The sequence below is a fragment of the Tachysurus fulvidraco genome, chromosome 13, assembly GCF_022655615.1.
Source record: "Tachysurus fulvidraco isolate hzauxx_2018 chromosome 13, HZAU_PFXX_2.0, whole genome shotgun sequence".
Classification (NCBI taxonomy): domain Eukaryota; kingdom Metazoa; phylum Chordata; class Actinopteri; order Siluriformes; family Bagridae; genus Tachysurus; species Tachysurus fulvidraco.
The window spans coordinates 16,233,592-16,260,163 of record NC_062530.1 but is presented as its reverse complement, the minus strand read 5'-3'; the positions used below and the strand labels follow the sequence as shown (position 1 = coordinate 16,260,163).

The following is a 26,572-nucleotide window of genomic DNA, read 5'->3' as shown; positions in this document are numbered from 1 at the left end:
GGGCGAGGCGACATTACTGTGTTCTGTGCTCGGTGCTCTACAGAGTTGGTGTTGTAGCCGTCGGCTAAATGTCTGTTGCAGGAACTAAAGTTTCATTAACTGATATTCGGCGGATATTTTGGTGAAATCTCACTGGATTACGAACATGTCTATACTGCCGTTCACACCTCCGATTGTGAAGAAGCTGCTTGGATGGAAAAAAGGAGAGCAGAACGGACAAGAAGAGAAATGGTGTGAAAAGGCGGTGAAGAGTCTCGTGAAAAAGCTCAAGAAGACGGGGCAACTTGACGAACTGGAAAAGGCCATTACTACCCAGAATATAAACACCAAGTGTATAACCATACCGAGGTATTTATTTACTCACGACTGCACGAGCCGAGTTTTGTTTTGCTAACTTGTAACCTAGCAATGTAGCAAGTCTGCCAGCTAGCTAATATAGTACTGGTTTCTATGGTAACCTTTATAGACCCGTATAAGCCCTTATATATCCTTATATATCCGTTTATCAACACTACCACCAATTACACGTACACCGTAGTTAATGTGTAAAGTGATATTATGTTCAAGTTTCACATGGTTTATATCAAAGTGGGCAGGTTACTTAGCTAGTGATCTGTGACCTTTCTCCAAAGTAAATAACACTAGCAGAGTTTATAAAACATCTCCGTGTTGTACGTGTATATTTAGTGAACTGTTCATAACTGATCTTACTGCGTAGTAAACGTGGTATAAGCAGCAGTACGTGTTAAGCTACAAAGTAGAAGATGATGATAAGCCTGCGTCGGCTAATTTTAGCATGGTTTGTCTAACCTGGTTAATTTGAATGCTTTACAAAAACTCCTGTCGTTTGAAGTTAATAGAAAAACAGCTGACTTGGTTGCTAGGACACGACTCTGACTTACTTTAGCTTGATTTTTTTTGCTACACGACTAACAGTCTAACTTCTATTAGCTCTCTCTCTCTCTCTCACACACACACACACACACACTCTCTCTCTCTCCCTCCCTCTCTGTCTATCTGTCTCTCACACTCTCTGTCTCTCACTTTCTCTCTCTCTCTCTCTCTCTCTCTCTCTCTCTCTCTCTCTCTCTCTCTCTCTCTCAGTGTGTGCGTGTGTGTGTGTTTTAAGGGCATTAGGTAATGAAAATGGCTAGCTTGGTTATCTGAAAGGTTTTAATCAACTCATCCCCCACAGCACTTTCAGCTTAGCAGCTGTTATGCAACATGTTTAACTGGAACAGGAGCTCTGTGTTCCGACCCTTCACGCTAGATGAGTGTGTGAATGTGCAACTCTAATACTAAAACAAGCCAAATCATGTGTAATGACAAATAACTTAGCTATCTAACAATATCCAAAATGGTTCACCTCAAATCCCTGCAGCTCTATTATGTTCTGCAGTTTTAAAAGGAATGTGTTGTGAGAATGATTTCAGGTTGAATGTACTGGTGGAGGCTTGGTGAACTTCCTGGAGGTGTTGAATAGTTTCTGCTTTATTTTAGGGTTTTATACAGGTACCTTTTACACTACTGCACAATATGGCTCAAAGTATTGTAAATATATGTGTTCTAATGATGTCTAGAACCTATATGCAGTATGTTATGGCCATGGGATGGGTTTGGCTCTTCAGTAGAAGCTGGAATTTGGGACAGATTTTAATTGGTCCGTTTTTATTTCTTCCTGTATACCATTAATTTTTTTATTTTATGTATTTATGTTTTTTTGAATATGTGCAAGTTTTTGGTTGTAGGACAAACATTTTCTGGGGGTGTTTTACTCTCTAAGATGTTCAGTGCTGGATTTCGTGCCATGTCAGACTGATAGAGAACGTGAAAAGCACATACAACAATAAACTCCGATGATACCCGGTGATCGGATAAGCGGTAGAAAATGAATGAGTGAGTGAGAGTGATACCTGGTGACGGCATCCACGGAACTCTGTATCTCATCGCTGATATAGTTAAAATCACCAAGCGTGGGTTAAAGTGGAAGTGAGAAATTCTCCACAGCTGAAAAACAGATCTCTTGATAAACTTTGGTTTACAAATTACACAAAAGCACACAATTCAACAAATAACTGGTTGTTCTGTAAATCAGTCAAGAACTCCAACATGCTGTCAGTCATGTGTCAATGGATGGAATAAAATGAACAGCGCTTTGATGAACCACTCAACTATGAATATATTCAGGTATGCTTCCTCAGCAAAAAGTCAGCAAAAAATATTGGCTTTGGGATGAAAGCTTATTCTGGCAGGTGTCTTTGTTTAAAACCATGCGGTGACCATATGTGCTAGCAGGAAAATTATAGGAACACTTTCTGCTAGACTTTATATTTAACAGAGTTTCATCAGTATTATATCTGCATGTTCCTGTTCCTTGAACATCAATAGCATGCGGGCTACTTAATTAGTAAATTATCACCACAAAGTTTTGCCTGCATGTATAGCACATCGTAGAAGTTGCAGCAGTGAGGTTTGTCACAGCACCATGAAGTGTGGTACGTTTAAACATGCATACCATATGCCAAGTTTTGTAGAAGTCAGTAAGATTGTTTGTTTCTTTTGTTGAAATGAATAATTAAAAAAACCTGCAGACAGAACATAAGTCTGCTTGTTTCAGGCCTTGTGATAAGTGATTTGTCCATCTCTGCTACAGTCCCCTTCAAAAGTATTGGACAGCAAAGCTGGTATCTTTTTTTTTGTGTGTGTGTGTGTGTGTAGACATTTAGGTTTTAGATTAGAGGACTAATATAAGATGAGGGATCAGAATTTCAGATGGCTTTGCCATTTCACAGCTGTTGGATGGGAATGTCTGTACATTGCTTCTTTATAGGATAACTGAACTGTATATTTTTGACTACTTCTTAGATTGTTGAATGATCTCGCAACGCAATTAAAAAGACGGAAGTTTGTAAATTTTAGCCATTGCCTTAACAATTAGCAAATATTTCGAAGAATTTCGGACCATACGAGATGGCCAGACATGTTAGAACAAAAAAATCATCATAGCGGCTATCATTTTTGTTTTTTTAGTTATATATATTATATAATATAAGAATATAAATCTTGATTGCCTCCACTCCCATGGACTGTTGTCCAGTTAAAGCTTGTTACTTACACTCTACAATCACATGATGCGGTTTTATGGACAGACTGACCTGGGTTTGCTGTCAGGATTTTGTGGCCACTGGCTTTCTCACATTCCCAAAAATGAATGATTGCAATTTTAAATATTACTCACATGAAAATGTATGACATGAGGCCAGAAGCATAGTTTCACTGTCAAATCACATGCTCCATCATTTCCAGCAAATGTCTCTCAGGCTACGTTCACACAGCAGGCAAAAGCGTTTCTTTAAATATGACACAGATTTGTTGCTTGCATGGCAGTGTAAACAGAAAAGCAGGGAAAAAAACACAAAATGATGCATTTGACATTTACAGTTCTGATCTGGGCCACTTTCATATGTGGTACCAAAATCTGTTAACCTCTGTCTGAACAGGTACAACAGAATCTATTTGAGTTTATTGGCAATTCAAGTCCAAATTCATGCTTTTAGGAGGAAAAATACAGTATTTTAATGGTAGGATAGTAATGGGCTTCAAAAACATTTGGGGTGATGTTGAAAATTAGAAGGCACATATAATATATACTTTATGTTTGAAGACATAAACTGCTAGGATTCAGCTGAAAAGATGTATTTGCGGCTGAGTTATGATCCCTCCTTACTACATCACGCTTCAACATGTTACATTACACGTTGTTCCTTTGCACATGCAGGTCACTGTAGAGCCTGATCTTTTTAGAATAATATCAGATGTTAGGCCATGAAAACATATGAATGAACAGCCTGACACAAATCTGGGCTATTGGTCTAAGTTACTTATCATAAACATTTGACTGGTTTTGTTGGTTAGTTGCTACAGTCCAGGTTTAAGCAATTTCATTCTGTTTGTTGTACTGACCCATAATCATTTCCACTGTAAAATTACACCAGGTCTAGATCTCAGATCATTACAAGAGCCTTGTTTTACCTTGGCTCATCTCCTAAGATGCACTAAATGGGTCATATGAATGCATTTTATATATTTTCATTAAGGGTCTGATTGAGATGATGATGATGGAATGTAGGAAAATGTTCTTTTAGTTGTCATATATTTTTGTCAAGCTGCTACGTGGCAATGCCTTTTGTATTTATTAATATAGTATTATTGAATATAGTAATGTGGTTCAGAAACAGACAGAGGGGCTTTTTACACCTGGTCACTTCATGCGTTTTCTGTGATCCGATAGCTATCCGATCGTAAAAAGACCAGGTCTAAATGCCCTCTGAAACGTTTTTGAGACGGACATAAATCCGATCGTTCAAACCACTTCAGGAGGTGGTCTGGGACGCATTTCAGATGAAACTGGACAGGTGTAAATGAATCTCGCAAGTGACTTACTCAGAAACAAATAACATATAGAAACAAAAGTATATTTAAGTATATACACCAAAGTGTGTTCCATTTCAATTACCCCGGAAATGAGGTAAAATATATTTGCATTTTGGGCAGGAGTAGAAATATTGGATTGATATCTGATTCGCCAAACGCATTTATGTGGCCTAATGTAAATGAAACAGTTTTAACAAATCAGATCAGAGAAATCACAAGAAGTGACCAGGTGTAAAAAGGCCAATAGAATACAGCAGTACATGTATTTCATTACTGTATTAGTAAATTTCTGTGCAGTTGTTCATCGTTTGTTGATATTCCATTTTCACTAGAACCATTATCTGTGTTTTTTTTTTCTCAGTTGGCAGGGAGTGTTTATCAGTGGTAAACAAACTGGCACTCCACCTGCTTGTTTCGTAACTCTGTACTGCACGATTTAACGACGCATGTGATTTATGATCAGACTTGTTTTATAACCATGTACAAGCTTCATGAATCTAAGTAGGATTTATTGGAATGGATGGCACATAAAGGCCATTCGGTTCAATCTCTTTAGAAACCTACTCTTCAGCTTTGTCTTAACAAAGAATGGTATTACGGGGTTATATTACAGTCATAAAATGATGCATGGGTGGCGATTCAATACAAAAACACCACACTCACACAAATACAATCACAACAAACAAGAGAAGGAATTGCTTCAATCTACAATAACAGTTTCCCAAATTCTGTAGTATAATACATTTAGATTTGAATTTGTATTTTATAGCATTTCATTGAAATTGAAGCACATCTTAGAGCTCAGATAAGCTTCTTATTGTGTGTGTGTGGGTGGTGGTGGTTGACGACACACATTTGTATTTGTTAAAGATTTGTAAGAGATGTACATCTGCACCTCAATCTCCTCAAATCCAAGTGGTCCACACTTGTCCACCATGCAGTGTGTGTATTGCTTAGTCAGAGGGCAGACAGACTGTTTAGGCTAAAGAAAGGGTGAGAAAGTAGGTAGAGAAAGCTTACTGGGAATCCCCAATACTGACTCATGCTGCGTTATTAAATTGAGCTCACTGAGACATCTTGGTGCCTAAAGTCACATATTTATGTGAGTGTGAGAGAAGTGTGCTGACTTCTTGTGTTCTTGTCTATATGGCTGCAACAGCTAATCAACAAAAGTGCTAAATTGGACAATAAAATTAGTTGGGAACAAATGTTTATATTTAATTAGTTGGGCTGTTATGAAGGACTTGGAACTGGAGGCACATAGAACAGAGAAAACTGCAAACATGTGTAACGTGTCATGTACGCATGTCATGTCATGTACTGTACGTAGATACAGAAGAATAAATACTAAAAGCAGTCCAGCTGTAGCTTAAATTGCAAAAATTCTTTTAGGTTTTTTTTAATCATGATTATTAGTACTACTAGTACCTGTTAACAAGGTAAGCAATGCTGAAACCCTGCAAATAAACATAAGTATGTTTCCATGTCACTTAGTGAATTATTGTTCAGTGAAGTCGGCCTGATAATCAACGTTGAATCATTGTGTCAATTTTAAAATTCCCCCAAGTCTTAAAAGATAAAATAGTCACGCCTTTGAACGAAGAAGTAATTATATAATGCATCCAAATTAAGATTTGTATAGGTTGTATAGGAACTGATGGACATCACAACAGTTATCCTGTTACTATCTACACAATTTATAGAAGCAGCCTTATTTGCAGAGTTATATATGTTTAATTTTTTATGACTGTTTTTCTTCACTTCGTAAATGTAATATTATGGCTTTGTAACGGTTTTGACCACACATCCTGCTAAGGTAAGTTCTGCATCTAGTGGAACGCAACAGTTGCTTGCTTACAAACTGCACTTGATGCTTATTAACTAACTGCTCAGTAAGTGCCCCAGACACCATCATGCTCCTTTGTGTGCTATGTGAATGTGGGTGTTTACTTTTGGAACTTAGTGTTGGGATACAAGCAGGAAAATCACAGGCACTTTTCAAAACTGAACTAATAGTTTAATATTTGAATTAATTTTTTGTCCCCAGCAAAGCAATCCAAGACCAAAGCTATCACTCATAAAATGCACACATTTGGATGAAGCTAAACTCATGGCAAAGCTGACCCAGAAACTACTGGAAGCAAAATAGCCAAGTTCAACTTCAGATTGTGGCTGAAGACTGTTTAAAATAAGGTTTTAAATTGTAAACCAATAGCAGCACAGTAGCCTTTTATATTCCTACTCAGCAGTTTAAAATGATTGCTTTATTTAATATTTCAAAGTAACTTTTTCAGCACGTATTTGAAAAGAAAGTATGAATCTCTTCAAGAATGCAGGCAGTGGGTGGACATCTAACTTGTTAGCAACACACACACACACACACACACACACACACACACACACACACACACACACACACACACACGTGCAGTTTTACACTCCACCAAACTTTGTGTTTGCGTGCTGTGTGGCATGGTTGCTCAGAGGCCAGGAATGCGGCGTGGGCCCTGGGGAGGGCGTGGGTCACTGTTTGCTTCGTGGTTTAGCCTGTGAGCTGGGGTTTAGGGAGGGTACAAGAGAAAGAGGGTACAACCCATGAACAGTAGTGCATCTGCAACAACAGACATGCAGCATGGCAGAATCTCATGCTGTGTATGTGCAAGTCGGAGAGAGAAGAATGGCTACTTGCTGTAAGGTGGCTGTGAAAGACCAGGAAATGACCGGCTGCTCTGAGTTTACTGAGGTCAGGCATCCTCCAGGCGCCTCTTAGGCACTGTTTTTCCTCTTGATGCCTTATTTAAACTTCCAGCAGCTCTTCCACTGTTTTGGACGACAGAAGCGTGCATGGTCAGTGGTTAGTGAATTTGAGCACCACAGCACAGATGAGGAAGTGTGACTTGTTAAGCTGTGGATAGAAACTTCATTGGCTGCGGAGAGCAGTGAGGTTACTGGTCAAACATACACTTCCCAATTTTTTTTCTCTACAAGCTTTCAGTTCTGGCCTTATTAACCACAGTGGCATCCAGCTATTTATGTATGTATCTACTTAGGCTTGCTGTTGGTCCCAACAGTGACTTGTCTGAAAAAGTGACCTATGCAGTTGGTAGGCTTTACTTCATTAAACGTTTTTTTTAAAAAAAATAGGTGCATTTGTGGAGCACTTAAACAGTTTCATCAGGTCAGAGCTGTAGGTGAAGCTGTGAGTTGGTAGACAAGGAGGCAGGGTTGATGCTCTTGGTTTTGACTTTGAGCTGAGTGGGGGTGTGCTGTGTGGCGGGGCAGGCTGGGGGTTACTGAGCCTGCACCACTCCGAACAGAAAATGAATTGTAGACTGCTGAGTGACTCGAAGACCTGAGACTTGGCCTTTGTCTTACACAATAGAGGCCGCTGGCCTTCTCTTTTAGTCCACATTCTCGTAGACGGGCTAGTCAACAGCTCTTTGTGTTCCTTTTCATGGTGAATGAATTGTGTGCCTTAAAATACGTAGATGGACTGAGAGCAATGCAAATCTTTAGTGTCTTCAGTTCTTGTCTTATGAACTGTCCTATGAAGTGTTTTTTTTTGTAGGCTGGTGTTCTTGTGTACTTGCTTTGAAGTTGTCTCTCATTTTTTTGTTATGAAATGTTTATTTAACATTTATGCAAGGCGTTTTGGTTATAAGTGCTCTAACGCACAGGAAGGAACCCCCACCCCATCCCCTGAGGGTGTATTATTTTTGTAGGATTGCATGGACTGTCGCTCGTAATTCCTTACATAATTCACTGCAGTAACTTCACAAGATTCAAGGGCTTTTATTATATCTGAACGGTGTGCTGAAAATGAGCAAGTGCGAAACTGGTTCATTATTTAAATAACTGTTCTTATTTAGTATGAGCAAATGTGGAAGTTTGTCCAAATAAGCTCATTACACAGTAATGTGGTACCTTGTGTTGTGGCCCATGGGGCTTGAAGTTGCTAGAACACAAGCTAAAAGCCTGACACTTTTCCAGGAGTGTTATCATACCCACTCAAATTTGTTCTTTGGCAGGCACATTCTTCCAAAAAACCAATGTTGATATGATTTTTGTGCGGAAAAAGGGACGATAAAAGTTTTGTTGATATTGAGAAACCTGTATGGTCTATGCTTTTCTGGTTTTTAACTCTCTTTTTGTTTGGCAACATTTAGATTATGAAAGTCTCTGAATTTTGGGTGTGGGGAATTTTGGGTTTTGATATGCCCACCAGGCACACACACACACACTCACTCACGCTCCTCACTCGCCCACTTCTTTTCTCACACACGCACATGCACACCCCTTATCCCCGAGGCCCTTGAGAAGTGAGAAAATCCTGATCTGTAGTGAGAAATGCATTAAGATAATTGAGCTCTTTTGTAGGGCCTGTCGTTGGTGACAAACTAGCAGCACTCCACTCTCACACTAAGTGACCTTTTAGCGAGCAGCTGTTTGTTCCACTCAATTTGTCTAACTGAAAGAAGGGTGAGATAAAGCCTTCTGCTCTTCAGCTTTGAGTATGTTCACGTCAGGAAATAGAAAAAGACACAAAATCATTAAAAGCAGAAATGATCATGAAATGATTGCATATTTTGTATTTGACCCGTTCGCTGCTTCTGTTGCCGGATATCATTACATTAAGAAGTAAGACGTCAGACGCCATGACTCGGTTTTACTATTATTTGACAAGATTTTAATTGAGAAGATTTTAATTTATCATAAATAAATTTCATCTGTTAGCTTTGGTGAGTGGTGTTAAAGGCCGTGGTGTCAGAGGCTTTTTTTCACATTGTCCGCAGCATTATCCCTGGCGAGGGTGTCACCCACAGAAATTTGCCCTGTTATTTATTTGGCAGTAGGGGCTCTATAGAGCTGGGCATTTTGCTCATTTCCCCAGCTGAAATATGCAACAATTGACAAGTCAAATTTATAAAGCCTGTTTTGTCAAATACTCAAATAGGCAAGTTTGTAAATTTCCAGAAGCTGGTTAAATCTTTATAAAGGCTGTTATTTGGCTGTTCTGTATAGCACAGCCTTGTCAGTTTCTGCTCAAATCAGATATGAAGTGAAGGAAGGAGTCGCAGGCAGCGTGAACTGAAAATTGATTGAATCGTTCAGTTGGGTCTCATTTCTTTTTGTTTTTTGTTTGACACTGGACTTTGTGTGGAGGATACATTAGTTGGAAAGACTTTTATTCGATACTCACTGCTGAAGCATTCACAATGCAAGCTTCTCACAATAAATCATGAAAGTGAAACAAAAAAGCAACGTGTTAAGAAACCCTAAAAACATCCAGGCTGAGGAAATCACAGCTTCATGTGCAAAGCAGTTTGCAAGAAAGAGGTAACAAGCTGTCAGGGTTACGCAGTAAGCTTCACACAGCAAATAAGGTTCAGAATCACTTTGGAAACAATATGAAGGACTGCTTACAGTGGATTAAAATGTTTTACCCCCATCTCTCCTAACGTTTCCCCATGTGATGTTTCTTAGGTTTATATCCTTGTGTTCAGCATGTTTTAGAACAGAGCTTCAGACAAAAGACAACACAAGAGCACGTATTTTGTGCCATATAACACCCCAGCTGTCATAAATAACATCTGACCCTTTGATGCAGTGAGCTTTAGCTTTAACGGTGCCTCACCACTGACTCACAAAGGAGCCATTTAAAACAAAATCTAATCCCTGTTCATTCTAAGTATTTTTTGTGTATGTCATCATATGAGGTGGACAAGTCATTGGACCAGCACCTCGGAACACAAGCGGATTATCTGCCTAGACTGTTTTTAATTTAGATTTGCCTAATAGTGGGTTAAATAGGTTGCCCTGAATTTCTTTTAATTTGATGTAGACGTTTAAGCATGTTTATTAGTGTGCACTACCCGTTCCTGTATCTTGCTACCTACTGAATAACAGATATGATCTGTAACTCTGTATGTTACATGTATGTTATGATCTGTAACTCTGCTTTTCACAAATTTCTTTTAATTTGATGTAGACGTTTAAGCATGTTTATTAGTGTACACTACCCGTTCCTGTATCTTGCTACCTTCTGAATAACAGATATGATCTGTAACTCTGTATGTCTGTCAGTAGCTATTGTTACCATACAGATAATGAACTTGCATGGATTATGGACAGGCAGGATGTGGAAATCTTCACAAAATTCTGTGCAATGCAACTTTCAGTCAGTTTGTTGTTAAGCACATGGAAATAAAGACACATCCGGACTTGAACATATTTTGAATGCTTTGCGAGGCAACAGTACCACAGCTCTTAACCAAAATGTTAGACAAAGAATTTCTACAGTGCAAACACTATGCACTTCATCTAAGACATTATTAGATGAGGTTAGGGACCATGGCCACAGTCATGCCTTCATAAATTCCTCTTTATTCATGCTCCTAACTTTAACTAGCTTGTCTTTGTTTTGGGGTAAATTGCATACGGTGCAATTTTTATTTAGATTTTAAAACTACTGTGTTGGCTGTGTGCAAGGCTAATTATTGTTCAAAACACCAGTATGAGTATGTGGTCAAGCTGAGTCTTCAGTCTACTTATAATGACTGTGTTTCATCTCTCTTAGGTCTCTGGATGGACGTCTGCAGGTATCTCACAGAAAAGGCCTCCCTCATGTAATCTACTGCCGACTATGGCGCTGGCCAGACCTGCAGTCACACCATGAGCTGCGTGCTATAGACCAGTGCGAGTTTGCTTTTCACATGAAGAAGGATGAGGTTTGCGTTAACCCCTACCATTACCAGCGCGTGGAGACGCCAGGTGAGCTCCCAGCAGAAGTGTGTGTGTGTCAAAGTCTTGCACACTAGTTTTTCTCTGAAGCTTCACATTTAATCATCATTATCAAATTGCTCTGAACGCTATAATTAGTCTTGCATTGATCTGTCCTTGATGATTTTGTGTGTGTGTGTGTGTGTGTGTGTGTGTGCGTGTGTGCAGTTCTTCCTCCAGTGCTGGTTCCCCGACACACTGATATCCCTGCCGAGTTTCCCCCGCTGGACGACTACAGCCATTCTATCCCCGAGAACACCAACTTTCCTGCAGGCATAGAGCCTCTGATCAACTACATCCCCGGTGAGTGCACAGTGGGGACAAAAATCACAATCACACAGACATGCACTCTAGGCTGTGTTTCCTCATATACACTTTACTTACTTTTGTCTTAAATCAGTCTTCAATCACAATTGAGTATTCTGCTTTCATATCTGCTTAATATGATGAACTGAAATTAGATGATGCTTGGGTTGCTAGGTAACATGTAAACAAAATCGTCCGTGGCTGGTAGCCTAATATTAGCTTGTAGAATTGCCGGTCAGTACAGCAGAACACTTTGTATTGTAGCTGTATGTCTTAGTCAGGAGAAGGTGCTGTAAATAATATTAAAAGTGAACAACAGCATTAAATACAGTGGCATGCAATTTACCAGATGGCCCAATTGTCTCGTGCCCAGCAAATATATATACAGGGCTTCATTTATTAATATTTCCTAAAAAGTTATTTAAAAAAAAAAAAAAAGGAATTCATTGATGTGTGTAAAGAAGTCATTCAAGTGTGAGTTATGAAAATTAATAAACACCATTTGCTAAAACATGTCAGTGAAATAATTATTCTGTTATTATTTGTTTTAATTTTTTTAAGTGGCAGATTATTTAAAGTTAATTATCAACAAAAATACTTTTTATAACCTATTTCTTCATTACCCATCTTTAATAGTGATGCAAGTAATTGTGTATTTTAATATCTCTTTGAATTAGATTAAAAGCAAGACTCTGTGGGCTTCCATATGACTTTCATCAAGAGACTGACACCATCACCCATGTTATCTGGCGGGGAGGAATAGCATACTTTCTATCCCCTTTTACTTGGCGTGACTTTCTTTAACTACAGTTGTTTAAGAGCTCATGTATGTAGTAGAGGGCAGATAGTACTTTCTTATGAGTATGTTACACTGCCCTATGATACAGCAGGAGCAGCAGTGCAAAAAGATGAGCTTTAATGGAGAAAAATAAAAGGAGAAATCAAAGAAAACTTTGTCAGCTGATTCATATCTTTTATTTTTGCAATAATTTACTATAATCAGCAAAGTGTTTAATTCTTGAATAATGAATATTATAATTACGATGATAATTGTACATTGCAGAAATGTGTGCTGGACACTGGTCTGTTGCCTACGATTGACAGATGTTCAAAGAACGACAGAATCGTTGTACAGTGAATAAGCTGATTTTTGACTGTGGGGAAACCAGCAGTTGCATTAAAGTACCATGTTTCACATGTAAAGAGGAACTATATATATTGGTATTGTACAATCCTAATCAGTGCTAGTAAAATCCCCACTATATACCGAATTTCTGAAATGGCTACTGTCAGAAAACCTGACAGAAAAAACAGATTTAAACATGTATTGCCTTTGTGCACTCGGTCCTACATGAATGCACAAAGTAACAGTTTTGAGATCAGGTAGAGAGCACTGTGCGCTTTCATCTGAGAAATCAGTCCAGCTCACAAAAGCACTTTCCTCAAATTTCACATGTGAAAGCCTGAGAAAAACAAATCCCATTTCATATGTCAATTCTGTGAAATCCTGTTTTTCTGTGAAAAACAAATACCCAGGACCATAATAACAGAGTTTTCCCAGACCTAGTGAGAAGCAGATCAGTTGCATCCTGAGCATGCGTATTTTGTTTATTGAACCAAATAATTAGTATTTACATTTTTTTTATAATTTTAAATTGGTTTATTATAGTGAAGACATTTGTTGTTAGATGTGTATAATGGTTTTAAGCATGCACTCGGTTTGCCTTTATTTCAGAAACGCCCCCTCCAGGGTATCTCAGTGAAGACGGTGAAAGCAATGATCAGCAGAATCGCAGCATGGACACAGGTCAGAGGTTTTCCTCTATATGTCATTCTGATGAGAATAGGTTTATTATTGTATTATATCACTCATTATAGCATGTTTCTTTTGCAGGTTCCCCAAACTTGTCTCCTAACCCTGTTTCCCCTGCAAGTAGCAACCCTGGTAAGAACCGTGTGCAGTTCCTTGTTATCTTCACCACACACACACACACACACACACACACACACACACACTCAAACACAGCAGCATACATTGTCTAAAAACCCTAAATCGGGTAAGGCATTTAAGAAGATTCATTTCATTCTAATATGGTGAAGTCTTTAAAAAAATGCAAGCCTGACATCCCTGTAGAGAAAGTTTCTAAATTCCTCTCGAGTTTCTTTCCACCCACAGAATACTAGTGTAATCTGTTTTGTTATCTCCACAACCACGGTGTGTGCCAGGTCGTTTATGATTAGTGAGGATAGAATTGTGCGTCTGCATTGCTTATTGCTTGCCACTGTTACTGAACAACAACTGACTCAATCCAGTGATTCCCTTTGAGGTTTATTAGAACACTGATGGCAGGCTGATGTTCTAGTAGTTTCAGTAATGGTTTTTTATTATTACAATTTATAATTACAACAATAACCCTTGTTTAAAGCCTAATCCTGGAACAGCATAGGATTACGAAAAATTCTGGCAATTAAGAGAACAAGCTGGACAGAGAATATTCTTATTAGCTCAAGCTGACTTTAAAAACTTTGTTATGCCAGTTTATACACAAGCACAAATCAGACTGACGATGCCCTAAGTAGAACTCCATTAGACTCCATTTTTATCACATACAGTGTGAAAAATAATAATGTAATAAAAATAAAAACACAGTAAATAAAACGGCCTAATCGTATTGGCTGGAAAAGGTAAGATTTTGATCTATTATCTAGGCAGGATGTGCCTAGCTACCTGTAGTACAACCCAAATTCTACACATTGTTAGGTTTGAACCAGCTTCTCTCAGTGTATAAGTTAGGACTTTACACCCTGACTTACAGTGGAACTTGCATTTAGCTGGTGTAACAATCCTCAGATGCACAATAGTGTAATGTGTACTCGAACACAGCCAGAGGAGCTGACTTTTGGGTTGGAAGCCACAGCTCATAGTGAGTGTTTCTGGGTCATAGTTGACCTATCATTTGTGCTGTCAGTTTATTTGAACATGGCGTAGTAACTAAGAAGTATGTTTGTTTTGCTGCTCAGTTTTTTGTTACTTGTTTAAGATGACATCAGAACAGGATGTTTTCTAGAAAAGTGGAACACTGTGAGCCAAGGGTTTGCACAAGGCTGTATTAGTGCATGTCGCATATTGGGTGGGTGGTTAAAGAGCTCAGAGAGGTCAGTGCTCATGAGGTCATACTCTACAAGGCTTTGCTTCTTTGCTCTAAGTGAAAAGCTCATATGAAAGAAGTGTTTGTTTCTGTCCCTTCTGTGTTGTGAGACAGCCCAAGGTAATTGGATGATATCCTGTCATTGCATTGTTCAACCTCTGCAGTGACCCATTGTCCCAATTTCTTTACACATCACTGCTCATAGAACCTACAGTATATTGCATTGTGTGTAAATATTCACTTTAAAGTATATCCATGGGTTTACATTTTATTTCTTTTTTTATTATTATTATTATTATTCTCATTTTGTGTTGATGTGCACATGTGTTTTAGACCTGCAACCGGTAACGTATTGTGAGTCAGCGTTCTGGTGCTCCATCTCATACTACGAGCTGAACCAGCGGGTAGGGGAGATATTCCATGCCTCACAGCCCTCTCTCACTGTGGATGGGTTCACGGATCCGTCCAACGCTGAGAGATTCTGTCTGGGTTTGCTGTCCAATGTGAACCGCAACACTGCTGTGGAACTCACACGCAGACATATTGGTAGGACACCTGTCCATTTGTCACTTCGCAACTTTGGAATTGTGAAATGTGATCTAAGATAAAGTGAGATGTAACCTCTTTTACATCCTTATATACTTGGTTATCCTCTCTTCTCTTCCGCTAAGGTCGGGGAGTGCGGCTGTACTACATAGGCGGTGAAGTGTTTGCAGAGTGTCTGAGTGACAGTGCCATCTTTGTCCAGAGTCCTAATTGCAACCAGCGCTATGGCTGGCACCCTGCCACCGTGTGTAAGATTCCTCCAGGTGAGTCAAACACACAACACACACAGCATGCCTTGTGTCTGCAAGCTGTGATTGATGGCATACACTTTCGAGTGCATGCCCTTGATGAATCATTCATGCATGCTCAGACATGTGCGTGTGTTTACCTTTTTCCTTTCAGGCTGTAATCTAAAGATCTTCAATAACCAGGAGTTTGCGGCTCTGTTGGCTCAGTCTGTAAATCAGGGATTTGAGGCTGTGTACCAGTTGACCCGCATGTGCACAATCCGCATGAGCTTTGTCAAAGGCTGGGGAGCAGAATACAGGTAAACACACACACACACACACACACACACACACACATACACACCAACACAGGCTTTAAAGACTGTCAGCTGCAAGGGAGTCTAAAATCAGGTTATAATGGCTGTACGTTTCGCCCTTGTTTGGTACTGATGGTCAGCAGAGATCTCAACAACAAGGAGAGACTTGTAAGAATCTCTTGTGAATGCATCCCAGCTGAGGTCACTGAGGTTATAGCTGAGGGGATTGTGTAAGGTGTGACTCACGAAATGCGTGTGGTCTTTGCCGGAGATTAGCACTGAGCTTTTAATTGAAACCATTCATCATTAAGAATCATGTTAATCTCTCCCTCCCTCTCTCTCTCTCTCTCTCTCTCTCTCTCTCTCTCTCTCTCTCTCTCTCTCTCTCTCTCTCTCTCTCTCTTTTCACATTTAACACAATCAGTACTCAGACTTTGATTACAGTATCCTTAATTTTACCACAAACTTCGTCTTACTCCTTTTATCTCTCACCATGTAACCAGCAGAGGTTGAAGCTCCTTTATAAATTTGAGGCTTGTTAATGGGAAAGTAGACTGTTTATGTGGACCAATGATGTGGATGAAGAGTCAAGTTTAAATTGCCATTGTGGTTCACTGAGGGAACTTCTAAGTATATTAAGGGAATGAGGCAGCAGGAGAGTCTTGACTTACACGGGAGGAATGCAGTAGGTGGGTGCGAGAGCGTAGGAGATATTAACAGAGATTCAGGCTAAGATAGAGAGAAAGCTGGTAGTTGTTATTCACAAACAGTTTGATCATGACCTTGCAAAATTTGCCTTAAGTTCCTGTGAAGGGCTTGTTTATTGCTGTTTTTTAATAAAATTCGCTTACACGTGGATTCCACATAACCATCCACTATGGTAAACAAATAGATTTAACAAAGAAAAAGACATAATCGTTATTGCTGTGAAGGTTTCTGTTAGCACACAGTTATGTACCATTTATGGAAGGAGTCTCAGGTGTCGATGCTTTGTAACGGTCATCAAGTCCATGCATTTTAAAAGGCTGCCAAGTTCAACACAGGACAGTCTTCAGACTGACAGGTTTCTGCTCTCCAAGTTTCTTTCTTTATGACTAGCTGCGTTTTTATTTTGTCTTGTTAACATCGAGAGAGACCGAGGCAGAGAGAGACAGAGACAGACAGAGACAGAGAGAGACAGAGACAGAGACAGAGCGAGACAGAGACAGAGAGAGACCAGACCAGACCAGACCAGTGAGTGGCTGTTGTAATTGTCGGCAAATCACTGTTGTACAGGCTTCAGTCAGTGCTGTTATTGTAGAAATAATTCACTTCCAGATTGTGTTATTCCTTAATTTAATCAAACATTTTGCGCAGCTATAAAAAGCTTGTATTGCTTAATCTGATTCCTTTTATCTGTAGGCGCCAGACTGTAACCAGCACCCCCTGTTGGATAGAACTACACTTAAACGGCCCCCTGCAATGGCTAGACAAGGTGCTCACTCAAATGGGCTCACCGAGCATCCGCTGCTCCAGCGTGTCATAGGAGGCACATCACCACTGGATTTGCACCCAGGAAAACACCAACCACCTGCATACTGAATGAGAAAACACGAGAAGGCTGGGCAGAGACGGACAGACAGACATGATCTCAAGTCTTTCCTTTTAGTGTCACTTCACTGCTTGCCGGTCCAGTCATTTCCACACACAGAGTTTCGAGCACTTTTTATTATTGATATCTTTACAGCATGGCTTGTATAGCTGTGCATGATATGTAGATTTGTTTTGGTCATACAAAGAAAATATATATTTTGGCTTCTTTTTTTTTTTTTTTTAAGCCTGGCTTAAAACATGAACTTACAGAGTTTAAACACTTTATATTCATTGAAGGTGGATATGGATAAATAACTGGTGAAGTAGATTTTTATCATTCATCACATGCAGCTTATCACGTACTGCAAGATTTATGTAACACTCTGTAATTTAGAAAGTGGATCTCTCTCAGGCCCAGCAGTTTGCTGTGCACACGTTTAGGTGCGTGAGAGTTTAAGCCTAGCTGTCGGCTGTTTGAAAGTGAACAGTAGCTGGGTACTGCTCTTATGGTGTGCTGGTGCTCACATGCCACATTGATTAAACATGCACTGAGCAGTTCAGCACAGTTTATAGGATGGTTCACTGCTGTTAACCTGGTTAATGTTCTTTTTTCTTTGGTTAGAACTCTAGACATCTCTTTTCAAGATGAGACAAAATGCATCTTGATACAACATGCGATGTCTGATATGTATTACACACACGCACATAAGATTTATGTTGTGACTTGGAGCTGTATTTAGGTGGTACCATGTAATTCAGATGCTACTAAATTGATGCCCCCCCCCCCCCCCAAATATTACCTGAAAAAGGTTTTACATTTACAATTTACTGCTGTGCTAGCTGGGAAACAACAAAGGAATTGTGTTTGTAGTGCCCAGCATCATGCTTGGGATTTGGTATGAAGCTTCTCAAATATTCTCTAGAGAGCTAGATGTCTTGCAGCTGCAGTTGAGTCTTGTGTGGTAAATCATGTTTAAAACTATCCACTGTTGTACTGCATCCACAAAATAGTCGGCACGTGCTTGGGCATAGATCCTGTGTTCCACTTTGTTCATGTTCAGAGCATGTGAACAGTTTCTAATTTTCATTTATTTATTTATTTTTCTTCCCCTTCGGCTGACCTCTGTTCAGGATTGCCACAGTGGACCTCGTGGACCACATATTAGATTTGGCACAGGGTTCTGATAACCCTCCCAGATTTATCCAGGCTTAGGACTGGCACTGAGATTTAACTCTTCAGTGTCTTGGTTTGTGCCCTTCCATGGGAATCGCCCACGGGCCGTGGCAATGAGAGCGAAGGATCCTTCCGCTGGACCACCTGGGGGCCAGTTTCTGATCTTCATCAATACAAAATTAAGCTCAAAGTAAATAAAGTTACACGCCCAGGCCTGATATACTGCATTTAAATGATCAGCTACAGCTTTCTCAGCTGTTCTCCATAGCAAGTTGCAGTGCAGTTTACCTGGAAAAGGTTACATGTGGCTCAGTGTATCAGACTCAGCAAATGTAATACAGTAATGGTGTTTCAGTCAAATGAATATCATTAACTATGTTCATTCGGACGGCTTTTGGTTATGATAATTTGTATCATAAATACTGAAAATGGTGCATTTTTATGGTACTTAGTCCAGTGTAGCACAACCATTACCATATGAAGCACTTGTTTTTATTACTTTATCAATGGCAACAAAGCATTTAATTCAATGCTGGATTTTGGGAAATTTGTTAGTGACAAATGGGGGGGGGATCTTGAGTGTAATTATTTCTGCATAACACTGAGTGCAGTGGTGTATTTTTGCTGTCACTTACAGTATATTATGGCAGAGCCTTATAAGAATGGCCCCAATGAGCAGCACAGACACAGTCACTTGACATTTTTTTATTTTTTATTTCTCCTGATCTGCTCCTTTTTTTTGGTGCAGCCTCAGCTTTACTAAAGTGCTTAGTGACTGAAAGCCTTTATGAATCAAGAAACATTGCATGCAGCAGCTACAGCTATTCAAGGCAGTATATGTAATATCAGAGAACCAGGAAAAACAGTATGATTATAAATAGATCGTAGATGGAAGGGGTTTTTTTGTGTGTGTTTGTTTTCAAATTTCTCAACCTTGAATTTTAGACCCAGGCAGCCTGTGGGTGTGCCGACCCAAGATCATCGTCCGTTACTGCTTTTACCCTTGCACTTGTGTATATAGATATGAGAGAGTCCCAATCTTACCTGCAGGTTTTTCACTCGCATAGCAGATACAACTAGCCCAAGAAATACATGCAGGATATACATAGATATACATAGACCTTCACATCCTATGGGTGCACTGCAGTTATTTGTGAAGTTAATTCACTCACAATATACCAGTCTGTATGGCAGGAAAAACAAACAAACAGCAAATTCAAACTCAGGTCCATCTGGCCATGTGAAAGAAAACTGCTTCTTGCACACATTTATATATAGTCAATTTTGTCACTGCCAGTTATTACTGTGTCAAAGAAAATGGGCGATCTATTGTATATTGAAGACTATAAAGATATTTTTGGAACGAATGTTAGTGTGAGGAGAACACTGCTGGCAGCTCCTAGTGGATGCTCACTTTTTTTTTTTTTTGGTTTGTTTTTTTAACACAGGTTGAAATTGTGTTTTTTTTTTTTTGAGCCAGGTCCTACAGTGTATTTCCTTGTATGTAGTTATGAGGTTATGATTATATAATTACAGACTTGATCCTTTTTGATTAATTGCATTGTCTTGCAATTCTTGAGTTACCAGTAAAGCTCAGCAGTTGTGCTTGATTTGAGAGCAGGTACACTGCAGACCCCAGCTGCCTCCTGCTGATAGCTCAGGCAATCACATGTTGAAATATCGCTCACTCGATTCCTCTCAAAGCTCTTACAGCTGATTTATGGAAAATGAGCCTGTGTCATCAATGAAGTCGTAAGGAACTGCATTTACAGAATTGTTGATCCCTGTGGTTTGATCTTCTCTTAACACCGAGCCCTAAACTGTGCATCCAGTGCTGAGGACCCTGCTGGATCTGTAGTGTCAGCAGTGTCCATGTAGGGTTATGATTCTTGTCGATTTCTTTTTTTTTTTTTTTTTCAAATTGAAATACCGCTTTGTAGTATCATGTTCTTATCCATACATATGCTCATTATGTGATGCAAATGTAAATCTCTGTTTCTGTCTTATGGTTTCAATGCTTAATAATTACCCCTATATATTTTTCTGATGTTGCTTCGTTTCCGTTTGCTTTAAATGTGTTTTTTTCTCCACTACTGTTCCTGCATAGATTTTCCTTACATTAACTGTTTAGCTATTATATTGCTTAATTTTGTTATTCAAAAGATTTGTAATAAAATGTGTATTTTAAACTGAATTTATGGAGTTTGTGCAGCTTGTGAGGGGATTGTAAAGATTTTGTTTTACATATTTTCAATTCCACATGTCTCAGACATCAATTTTTATACACAAAGACAATTTAATGAATAGTATGTCAGAAATGTTCATTATTAAAAGTGAAGCTTGGTCAGATTGAGACTATAAAAATTGCAAGATTATTTAGATCAATTATTTGAATGGCCAACCAACCACACTGAATTATCCATAATTTTGATCTTTTATATTCTGAACAAAATTATGGACAAGTTCTGCCCTCACACCAAAAAAGAGCTTGTACACACATGCACACACTCCTAGGGCAACAATGCAACACAAGGATGGACTTAAAGATTTTGGTGAGGTCCTCTCTGGTGTAGTTTTTAGTCTGCCTGCCGCACCCTCTCCCGTTCAGCTTAGATTACAGTGTTTAAAAGACAGCAGCCCATAATGGCTGTGCACTCGGTGACAAAGGTGCTGGTGTTGGAGAGAGTAATAACCAGAATATCATGAGGAGCCTGTCTACCATGCCCACATATTTCTTGATGCCACAGCCCAGTGCCCAGGAGACAAGCTGCGAATCACACGGCAGTGCTGGAGGATTATGGGCAACAGACTGATGCTGGGGAGAGGACTTCTGCTTTAGCTCTCCTCCCCTGATGACAGACCGTCAATCTCGTCCTGATCTCCACCGATTGCCATCCAAAATGCTTTGGCTACCTAATAGATGAGAATTACAACACCAAATTCAATTTACCACTTTTCAAGATTTGATCATTTTGTTGGTTGTGAAGGATATCTATCTATGTGCACACCTCACCTTTTCTGCATGCACCTTCCTTTGCTCATGTGGCATTGAAGACGCTTTGTCTATACCGGAAGAAAAAAAAAAAAGAGAAATGTGATCTAAGCTTAAACGGTAGTGAAGCAACAATGAACAAGAAAAAAAAAAGTGTTGCTTCACCTTTCATCTCTTTCAGTTTAGTAAAGAGACGCTCAAAGTTGTCCACATCTGCATCTCCAGCAGTGAGGTTGGCCAACTCCTGTATGTCCATGTCAGTCATCGGGTCTACGTGACAAAAAAGCCATAAATATCCCTCTCCTCTGTAACTGTGATACTTTCATTCAGTAATATAAACTGCACATGCTCTCACCTACTATTGAGTCCACTTCCTGTGTACTGTTCTCACAGCTTCCTGTCTTCTGTCCTTCTGTGTTCTCATCTGCACGGTTTGACTGGCACTGAAGCAAATGACCGCATGAAACACATGGATGCTACTCTATTAATATTCATACAATATATTTACAAGTTAAGCAAAATCTCAGCCCCTAACTGAGCACCCATGACAGTGGAATTTGTAATCACTAAACAATAGTCTCACACACACACACACACACACACACACACACACACACGTGATATTACACTAATAATGCAAATTTATTTTGTTTAATTGACTTTAATGTTTTTCAAATTCATATTTATTTGTATGGTGCTTTTAACAACGGACATTGTCTCAAAGTAACTTTACAGAACGTAAACATCAAAAGAAAAGTTCATATAAAGAATAATATACAAAAATATAATACAAAAATTCAAGATTAATATTAGATATATTTAGATATGTTTATATTTATCCCCAATGAGCAAGTCTGAGGTGACTCAGGCGACTGTGGGGAGGAAAAACTCCCTTGAATGGTAAAGGAAGGAACCTTGAGAGGAACCAGACTCTAAAAAATTAAAAAACTAAAAATTGTTTCTTGTCCCAAATAACACAGTGCACACAAGCTTTTTTAACTTTTGGTTGTTTAAGAGGTTTAAAATTCAGGAGTCTGACCTGCGTTTCTGCTACAGATCGTGGGTTGTTGTGACGAGCTGCAACCAAGCTGCTCATCAGACCAAATCCCTGATTGTGTTCTAGGAAGCAAAAACATGATCAGATGTTAACATGAAGTGTCATGTACAGGTTTTTACATTTATTATTGAATTACCATCTAAACCTCACCATCCTTCATCTCCACACTGGACCACACATTAGCATTGAGAGCCTGAATGATCCTCTTTACTCCTGTGGACTCTGGAAAGTCATCTGAAGTATAAATGACACACAAATGACAAAACAATTTCCCTCCAGAAAGAATTCACAGAATTGCTTTTTGCCTCCAAGTTTCTGGCTCTGTATGGGTTAAAGTCTGTCTAGACTGTCATTCTGTTTAGTGGAATTCTATCTTCTATCATCACAGAGCACCATGTGAAGCTCTACACAGACATACAGCCCATGCTTCTATATAAATAAACTGCTAAAAAAAAATTAAGGGAAGACAATCATCACAGAATAACACCATGAGTTATACTTTTTTTTTTAAACAATTTGTCCAGTTATTGTCAATCAGTTTCACCTGCTTTGGTGGAAATGAAAGTGACAGCAGTTACATTGGAGAGGCAACTGTCAACTGTCTCCTTATCCTTCCTGACTGAGCTGTTTCTAGTTTTAAGCTCCTTGTCACTACTTGGATCACGAGGCAGTACCTACAAGCCGATCAGGTTGTACGTGTTGTCCAGCTCCTTAAGGATCCACGTCCATACATGAAATTGCAAGATGTTTTTTGGTGTCTCCCAGCGCATGGAAGGAATACCGGTAGAAGTGCCGTTACACATGAAAAGCTGTACAGGTTTGTAGAACGGCAACAACCCAGCAGCAGAACTGGCATCTGCTCCTTTGTGCAAGGACAACTCCCAGAGCTTTACAAAATGACCTCCAGACCTACTGGTGTGCATGTTTCTGACCAAACGTGAGAATGCCATGAGGGCCCGACATCCTCTAGTGGGTCCTCTGCTCACAGCCCAGTACTGTGCAGCTTGAGTGACATTTGCTAGAGAACACCAGAATTGGCAGGTCCACCATTGGCGCCCCGTTCTCTTCACGGATGAGAGCAGTTTCACACTGAGCACACGTGACAGACATAAATGGGTCTGGAGTTGACACGGGGAACATTATGCTGCCTGCATCACCATCTAACATGACCGGTTTGGCTGAGAGTCATTGATGGTCAGGGCAGGAATATTCTTGAAGGGACTCACAGACCTCCACATGCTTGCCAATGATAACCTTATTGCTGTTAGGTGCCCTGGATACCTCCTGATGCATGGCAGTGCCTGACCTCATGTGGCCAGAGTATGTAAGCTATGCATTTGTGGATGACAAAGACATTGATACCATCAACTGGCCCTCACGTTCCCTGCACCTTAATCCAATTGAGCACCTCTGGGACGTTATGTATTAGAGCATCCAAATCCACCAATAAGCACCACACGTGTGACACGTGACCATTGTCACACAGTTTTATTCTCAACAAATTACACAGTGTACATTTATTTAAGCAGTATATTTTTGATAAATAATATTTCCTAAATTACATTTAAACAATTTCTCAATTTCCATCTCAGCAACTAAATTATATCACAGACTGTTTAGTTTGCAGATGAAATACTGAAACTTTATATTTAAACCATATTTGCCACCATTACTACTGCTACAAAAAAAAATCCTGGCAGAACATATTTATAAATGCATAGTGTACACAATGTACATATTTCATGGGTCTCACCATCCTCATCAGGCAGCTCCTCAGGACTGAGCTCCACCAGTTCAAATGCATGAGCCAGGCACCACTGCTGAGCTTCTTGTCTGCTTACACCTGCAACAACAGTCACAGAAAGCCAGCAGCACTATAAATAACATGGATAAAACCACCACTTTCTAGATATTCCTAGTCTCATTGACCATTTTATACAATTAATGTCTGGAGCACAAGGACCCCTAAAACCACTAATGACCAGATATAATAGATGTAGTGGTGTTCAAGTTTCCAAATCAGTTAGTAGACACCATCTGCATGACCGCAAACTGAAAAACAGCCTACAAAACGATAAGATCAAATATCACTCATTGCAATTTATTCACTTTACCCATTTTCATTGTGTGTCCTGATATTTATGGATATTTTACTATACAGACACTACAATTCCCAAATTAAAAACAAAGGCAAAAAACTAGCTAGAGTATTTTAAAAACTCTGCTGAAGCTAGCAGCATTGCATTAAGTGTGTTTAATGTCATTTCCAATCGACTGAAAAACAACTTATGCTACTTGGTAGTGACAAATAATATAGATGTGATCCATTTGAGACAATTCCAACTTTTTAAAGTTGTACACTTGAGAATATACAGTGCATAGCACAAATGCATAGTGTTTAGTAAATCATTGGGAAAGCAGCTAAACTTTTATTTAATTTTTTACAAAATATTTATGCACTTCAATTAACTAATTAAAAACTTGAACAGCTATCTGATGTGGACAAAATCAGGGACCAGTGACAGCACTCACCGTTTTCACGCACATGGTCACACACCAAGATGAGCACCTCAGGAGCCAGTTCCTCCACCAGTGCAACCCACGGCGTGACAGCTGTAAGACCATCTTTCTGTAACGTGGACAGATTCAGAGGGTACAGAAATCCACAAATGTTAAATGACAACTGAATATTAGCGTCAATCACTCACAGTTTTACTGTCAAAGTAGACAATAAAAGCCTGCGTGGATCTGGCGACTTCTAAATTCATGCTGAATGGACTTGGCACGACACAAAGGCTGATATTTGCAGTGTAGTATTTGTTGTTGATTGTCCATGGATGCCAAACCACATCATCCTCTTTTTTAGTGGGTACTGGTAATGCTGATACACCCAAGATCTCTAGAAACAATAAATTAAAAAGCCTGGATTAATTAAAAATGAACATACAATTTCAGAAATATCAAAGAATATGACAATCTGTAGTTTATGACACTGATACTCAGACTGTAATCAGTAGATAAACACTGCCTACTGCTGGCCATTAAGCTGCACTTCATATAGCTCTAAATGGTTCCTAATGAATCCATATGCCTTAATGAACTGTCAAAATGTTTACTGTGTTCATCTTCAACGCAGGACAAGAATAACACATCTATGTGTCTAAAAGGCTCACACAAAAACGCATATCTAACGTTACAACAACATTGTGTCCTCTTATATGACACCAGTATTACAAACATTACTTTAACCTTGTTCTACATTCAGTCTGGAGACACACAGTGCAGGCTTACATCAAGGAATCATAGCAGTGAACTTAAAGTGTTGTTTATTACGTGTGTTTTCTCACCGAATCAGTTATGCAAGCTAGCTAGCTTCATTTAAATAGCATACAAGCTATCAGTGATGCTAGCTAGCCACCAAGCAAAGCTGCTTAGCCGGGGATGTTTATGTTTACTTACGCACGACAAGCTCCTCTTCTTTAAACCCAGGATCACAGCTTGTTATTAGAACACATGGTAGTGCAGTTTCTCCCTCATCGGACATATTTCAGTCGAGTTAGCAGCTAATAAGCTACTATTAGTGTTGACTAACGGTGGCTCAGAACCTCTCAAGTCCAACCAGAACTTCCGCGTTGACGCGTTAAGACGTCATGACGTACACTACGTCCAGGTACTAAATACTACGTACGTATACAAGTACAAAGTATAATAATATATATACTTATTTGTACTTATATAAAAATATATAAGTACAAAGAAGTTATTAGGAAATTTATACTTTCCTTAATATTAAATTAACCACAGTTGTTGTTGTATATATATATATATATATATATATATATATATATATATATATATATATATATATATATATATATATATATATATATAATGAGAAACACAACAAATACTAAAATAACAATTACAACGTAATATATAATATATAAAATATATAGTTTTCTTAACGCTTTCCTAATTAAAATACGAATCATGTTCATAAACTTTTATTTTGTACAAA

At 39.1% G+C, this 26,572-nt stretch overlaps 2 protein-coding genes across 2 annotated transcripts; one reads left to right on the top strand and one right to left on the bottom strand.

The window, feature by feature from the left end:
- On the top strand, window positions 1–20,699 carry smad3b (SMAD family member 3b). Its single transcript, XM_027161327.2, has 9 exons — window positions 1–348; window positions 11,012–11,205; window positions 11,383–11,517; window positions 13,256–13,327; window positions 13,415–13,465; window positions 15,003–15,215; window positions 15,341–15,478; window positions 15,618–15,762; window positions 17,161–20,699. The coding sequence occupies exons 1-9, from the start codon at window positions 146–148 to the stop codon at window positions 17,282–17,284; spliced, it is 1,275 nt and encodes a 424-aa protein (XP_027017128.1). The 5' UTR covers window positions 1–145; the 3' UTR covers window positions 17,285–20,699.
- aagab (alpha and gamma adaptin binding protein) lies at window positions 19,416–26,219 on the bottom strand. Its single transcript, XM_027161328.2, has 10 exons — window positions 26,014–26,219; window positions 25,263–25,453; window positions 25,087–25,183; window positions 24,308–24,397; window positions 22,705–22,788; window positions 22,537–22,616; window positions 21,853–21,940; window positions 21,663–21,767; window positions 21,519–21,568; window positions 19,416–21,418 (listed from the first exon to the last, which is right to left on the bottom strand). Exons 1-10 carry the CDS (start codon window positions 26,096–26,098, stop codon window positions 21,341–21,343), a joined length of 948 nt encoding a protein of 315 aa, XP_027017129.1. The 5' UTR covers window positions 26,099–26,219; the 3' UTR covers window positions 19,416–21,340.
- Window positions 26,220–26,572: the final 353 nt, after the last annotated feature.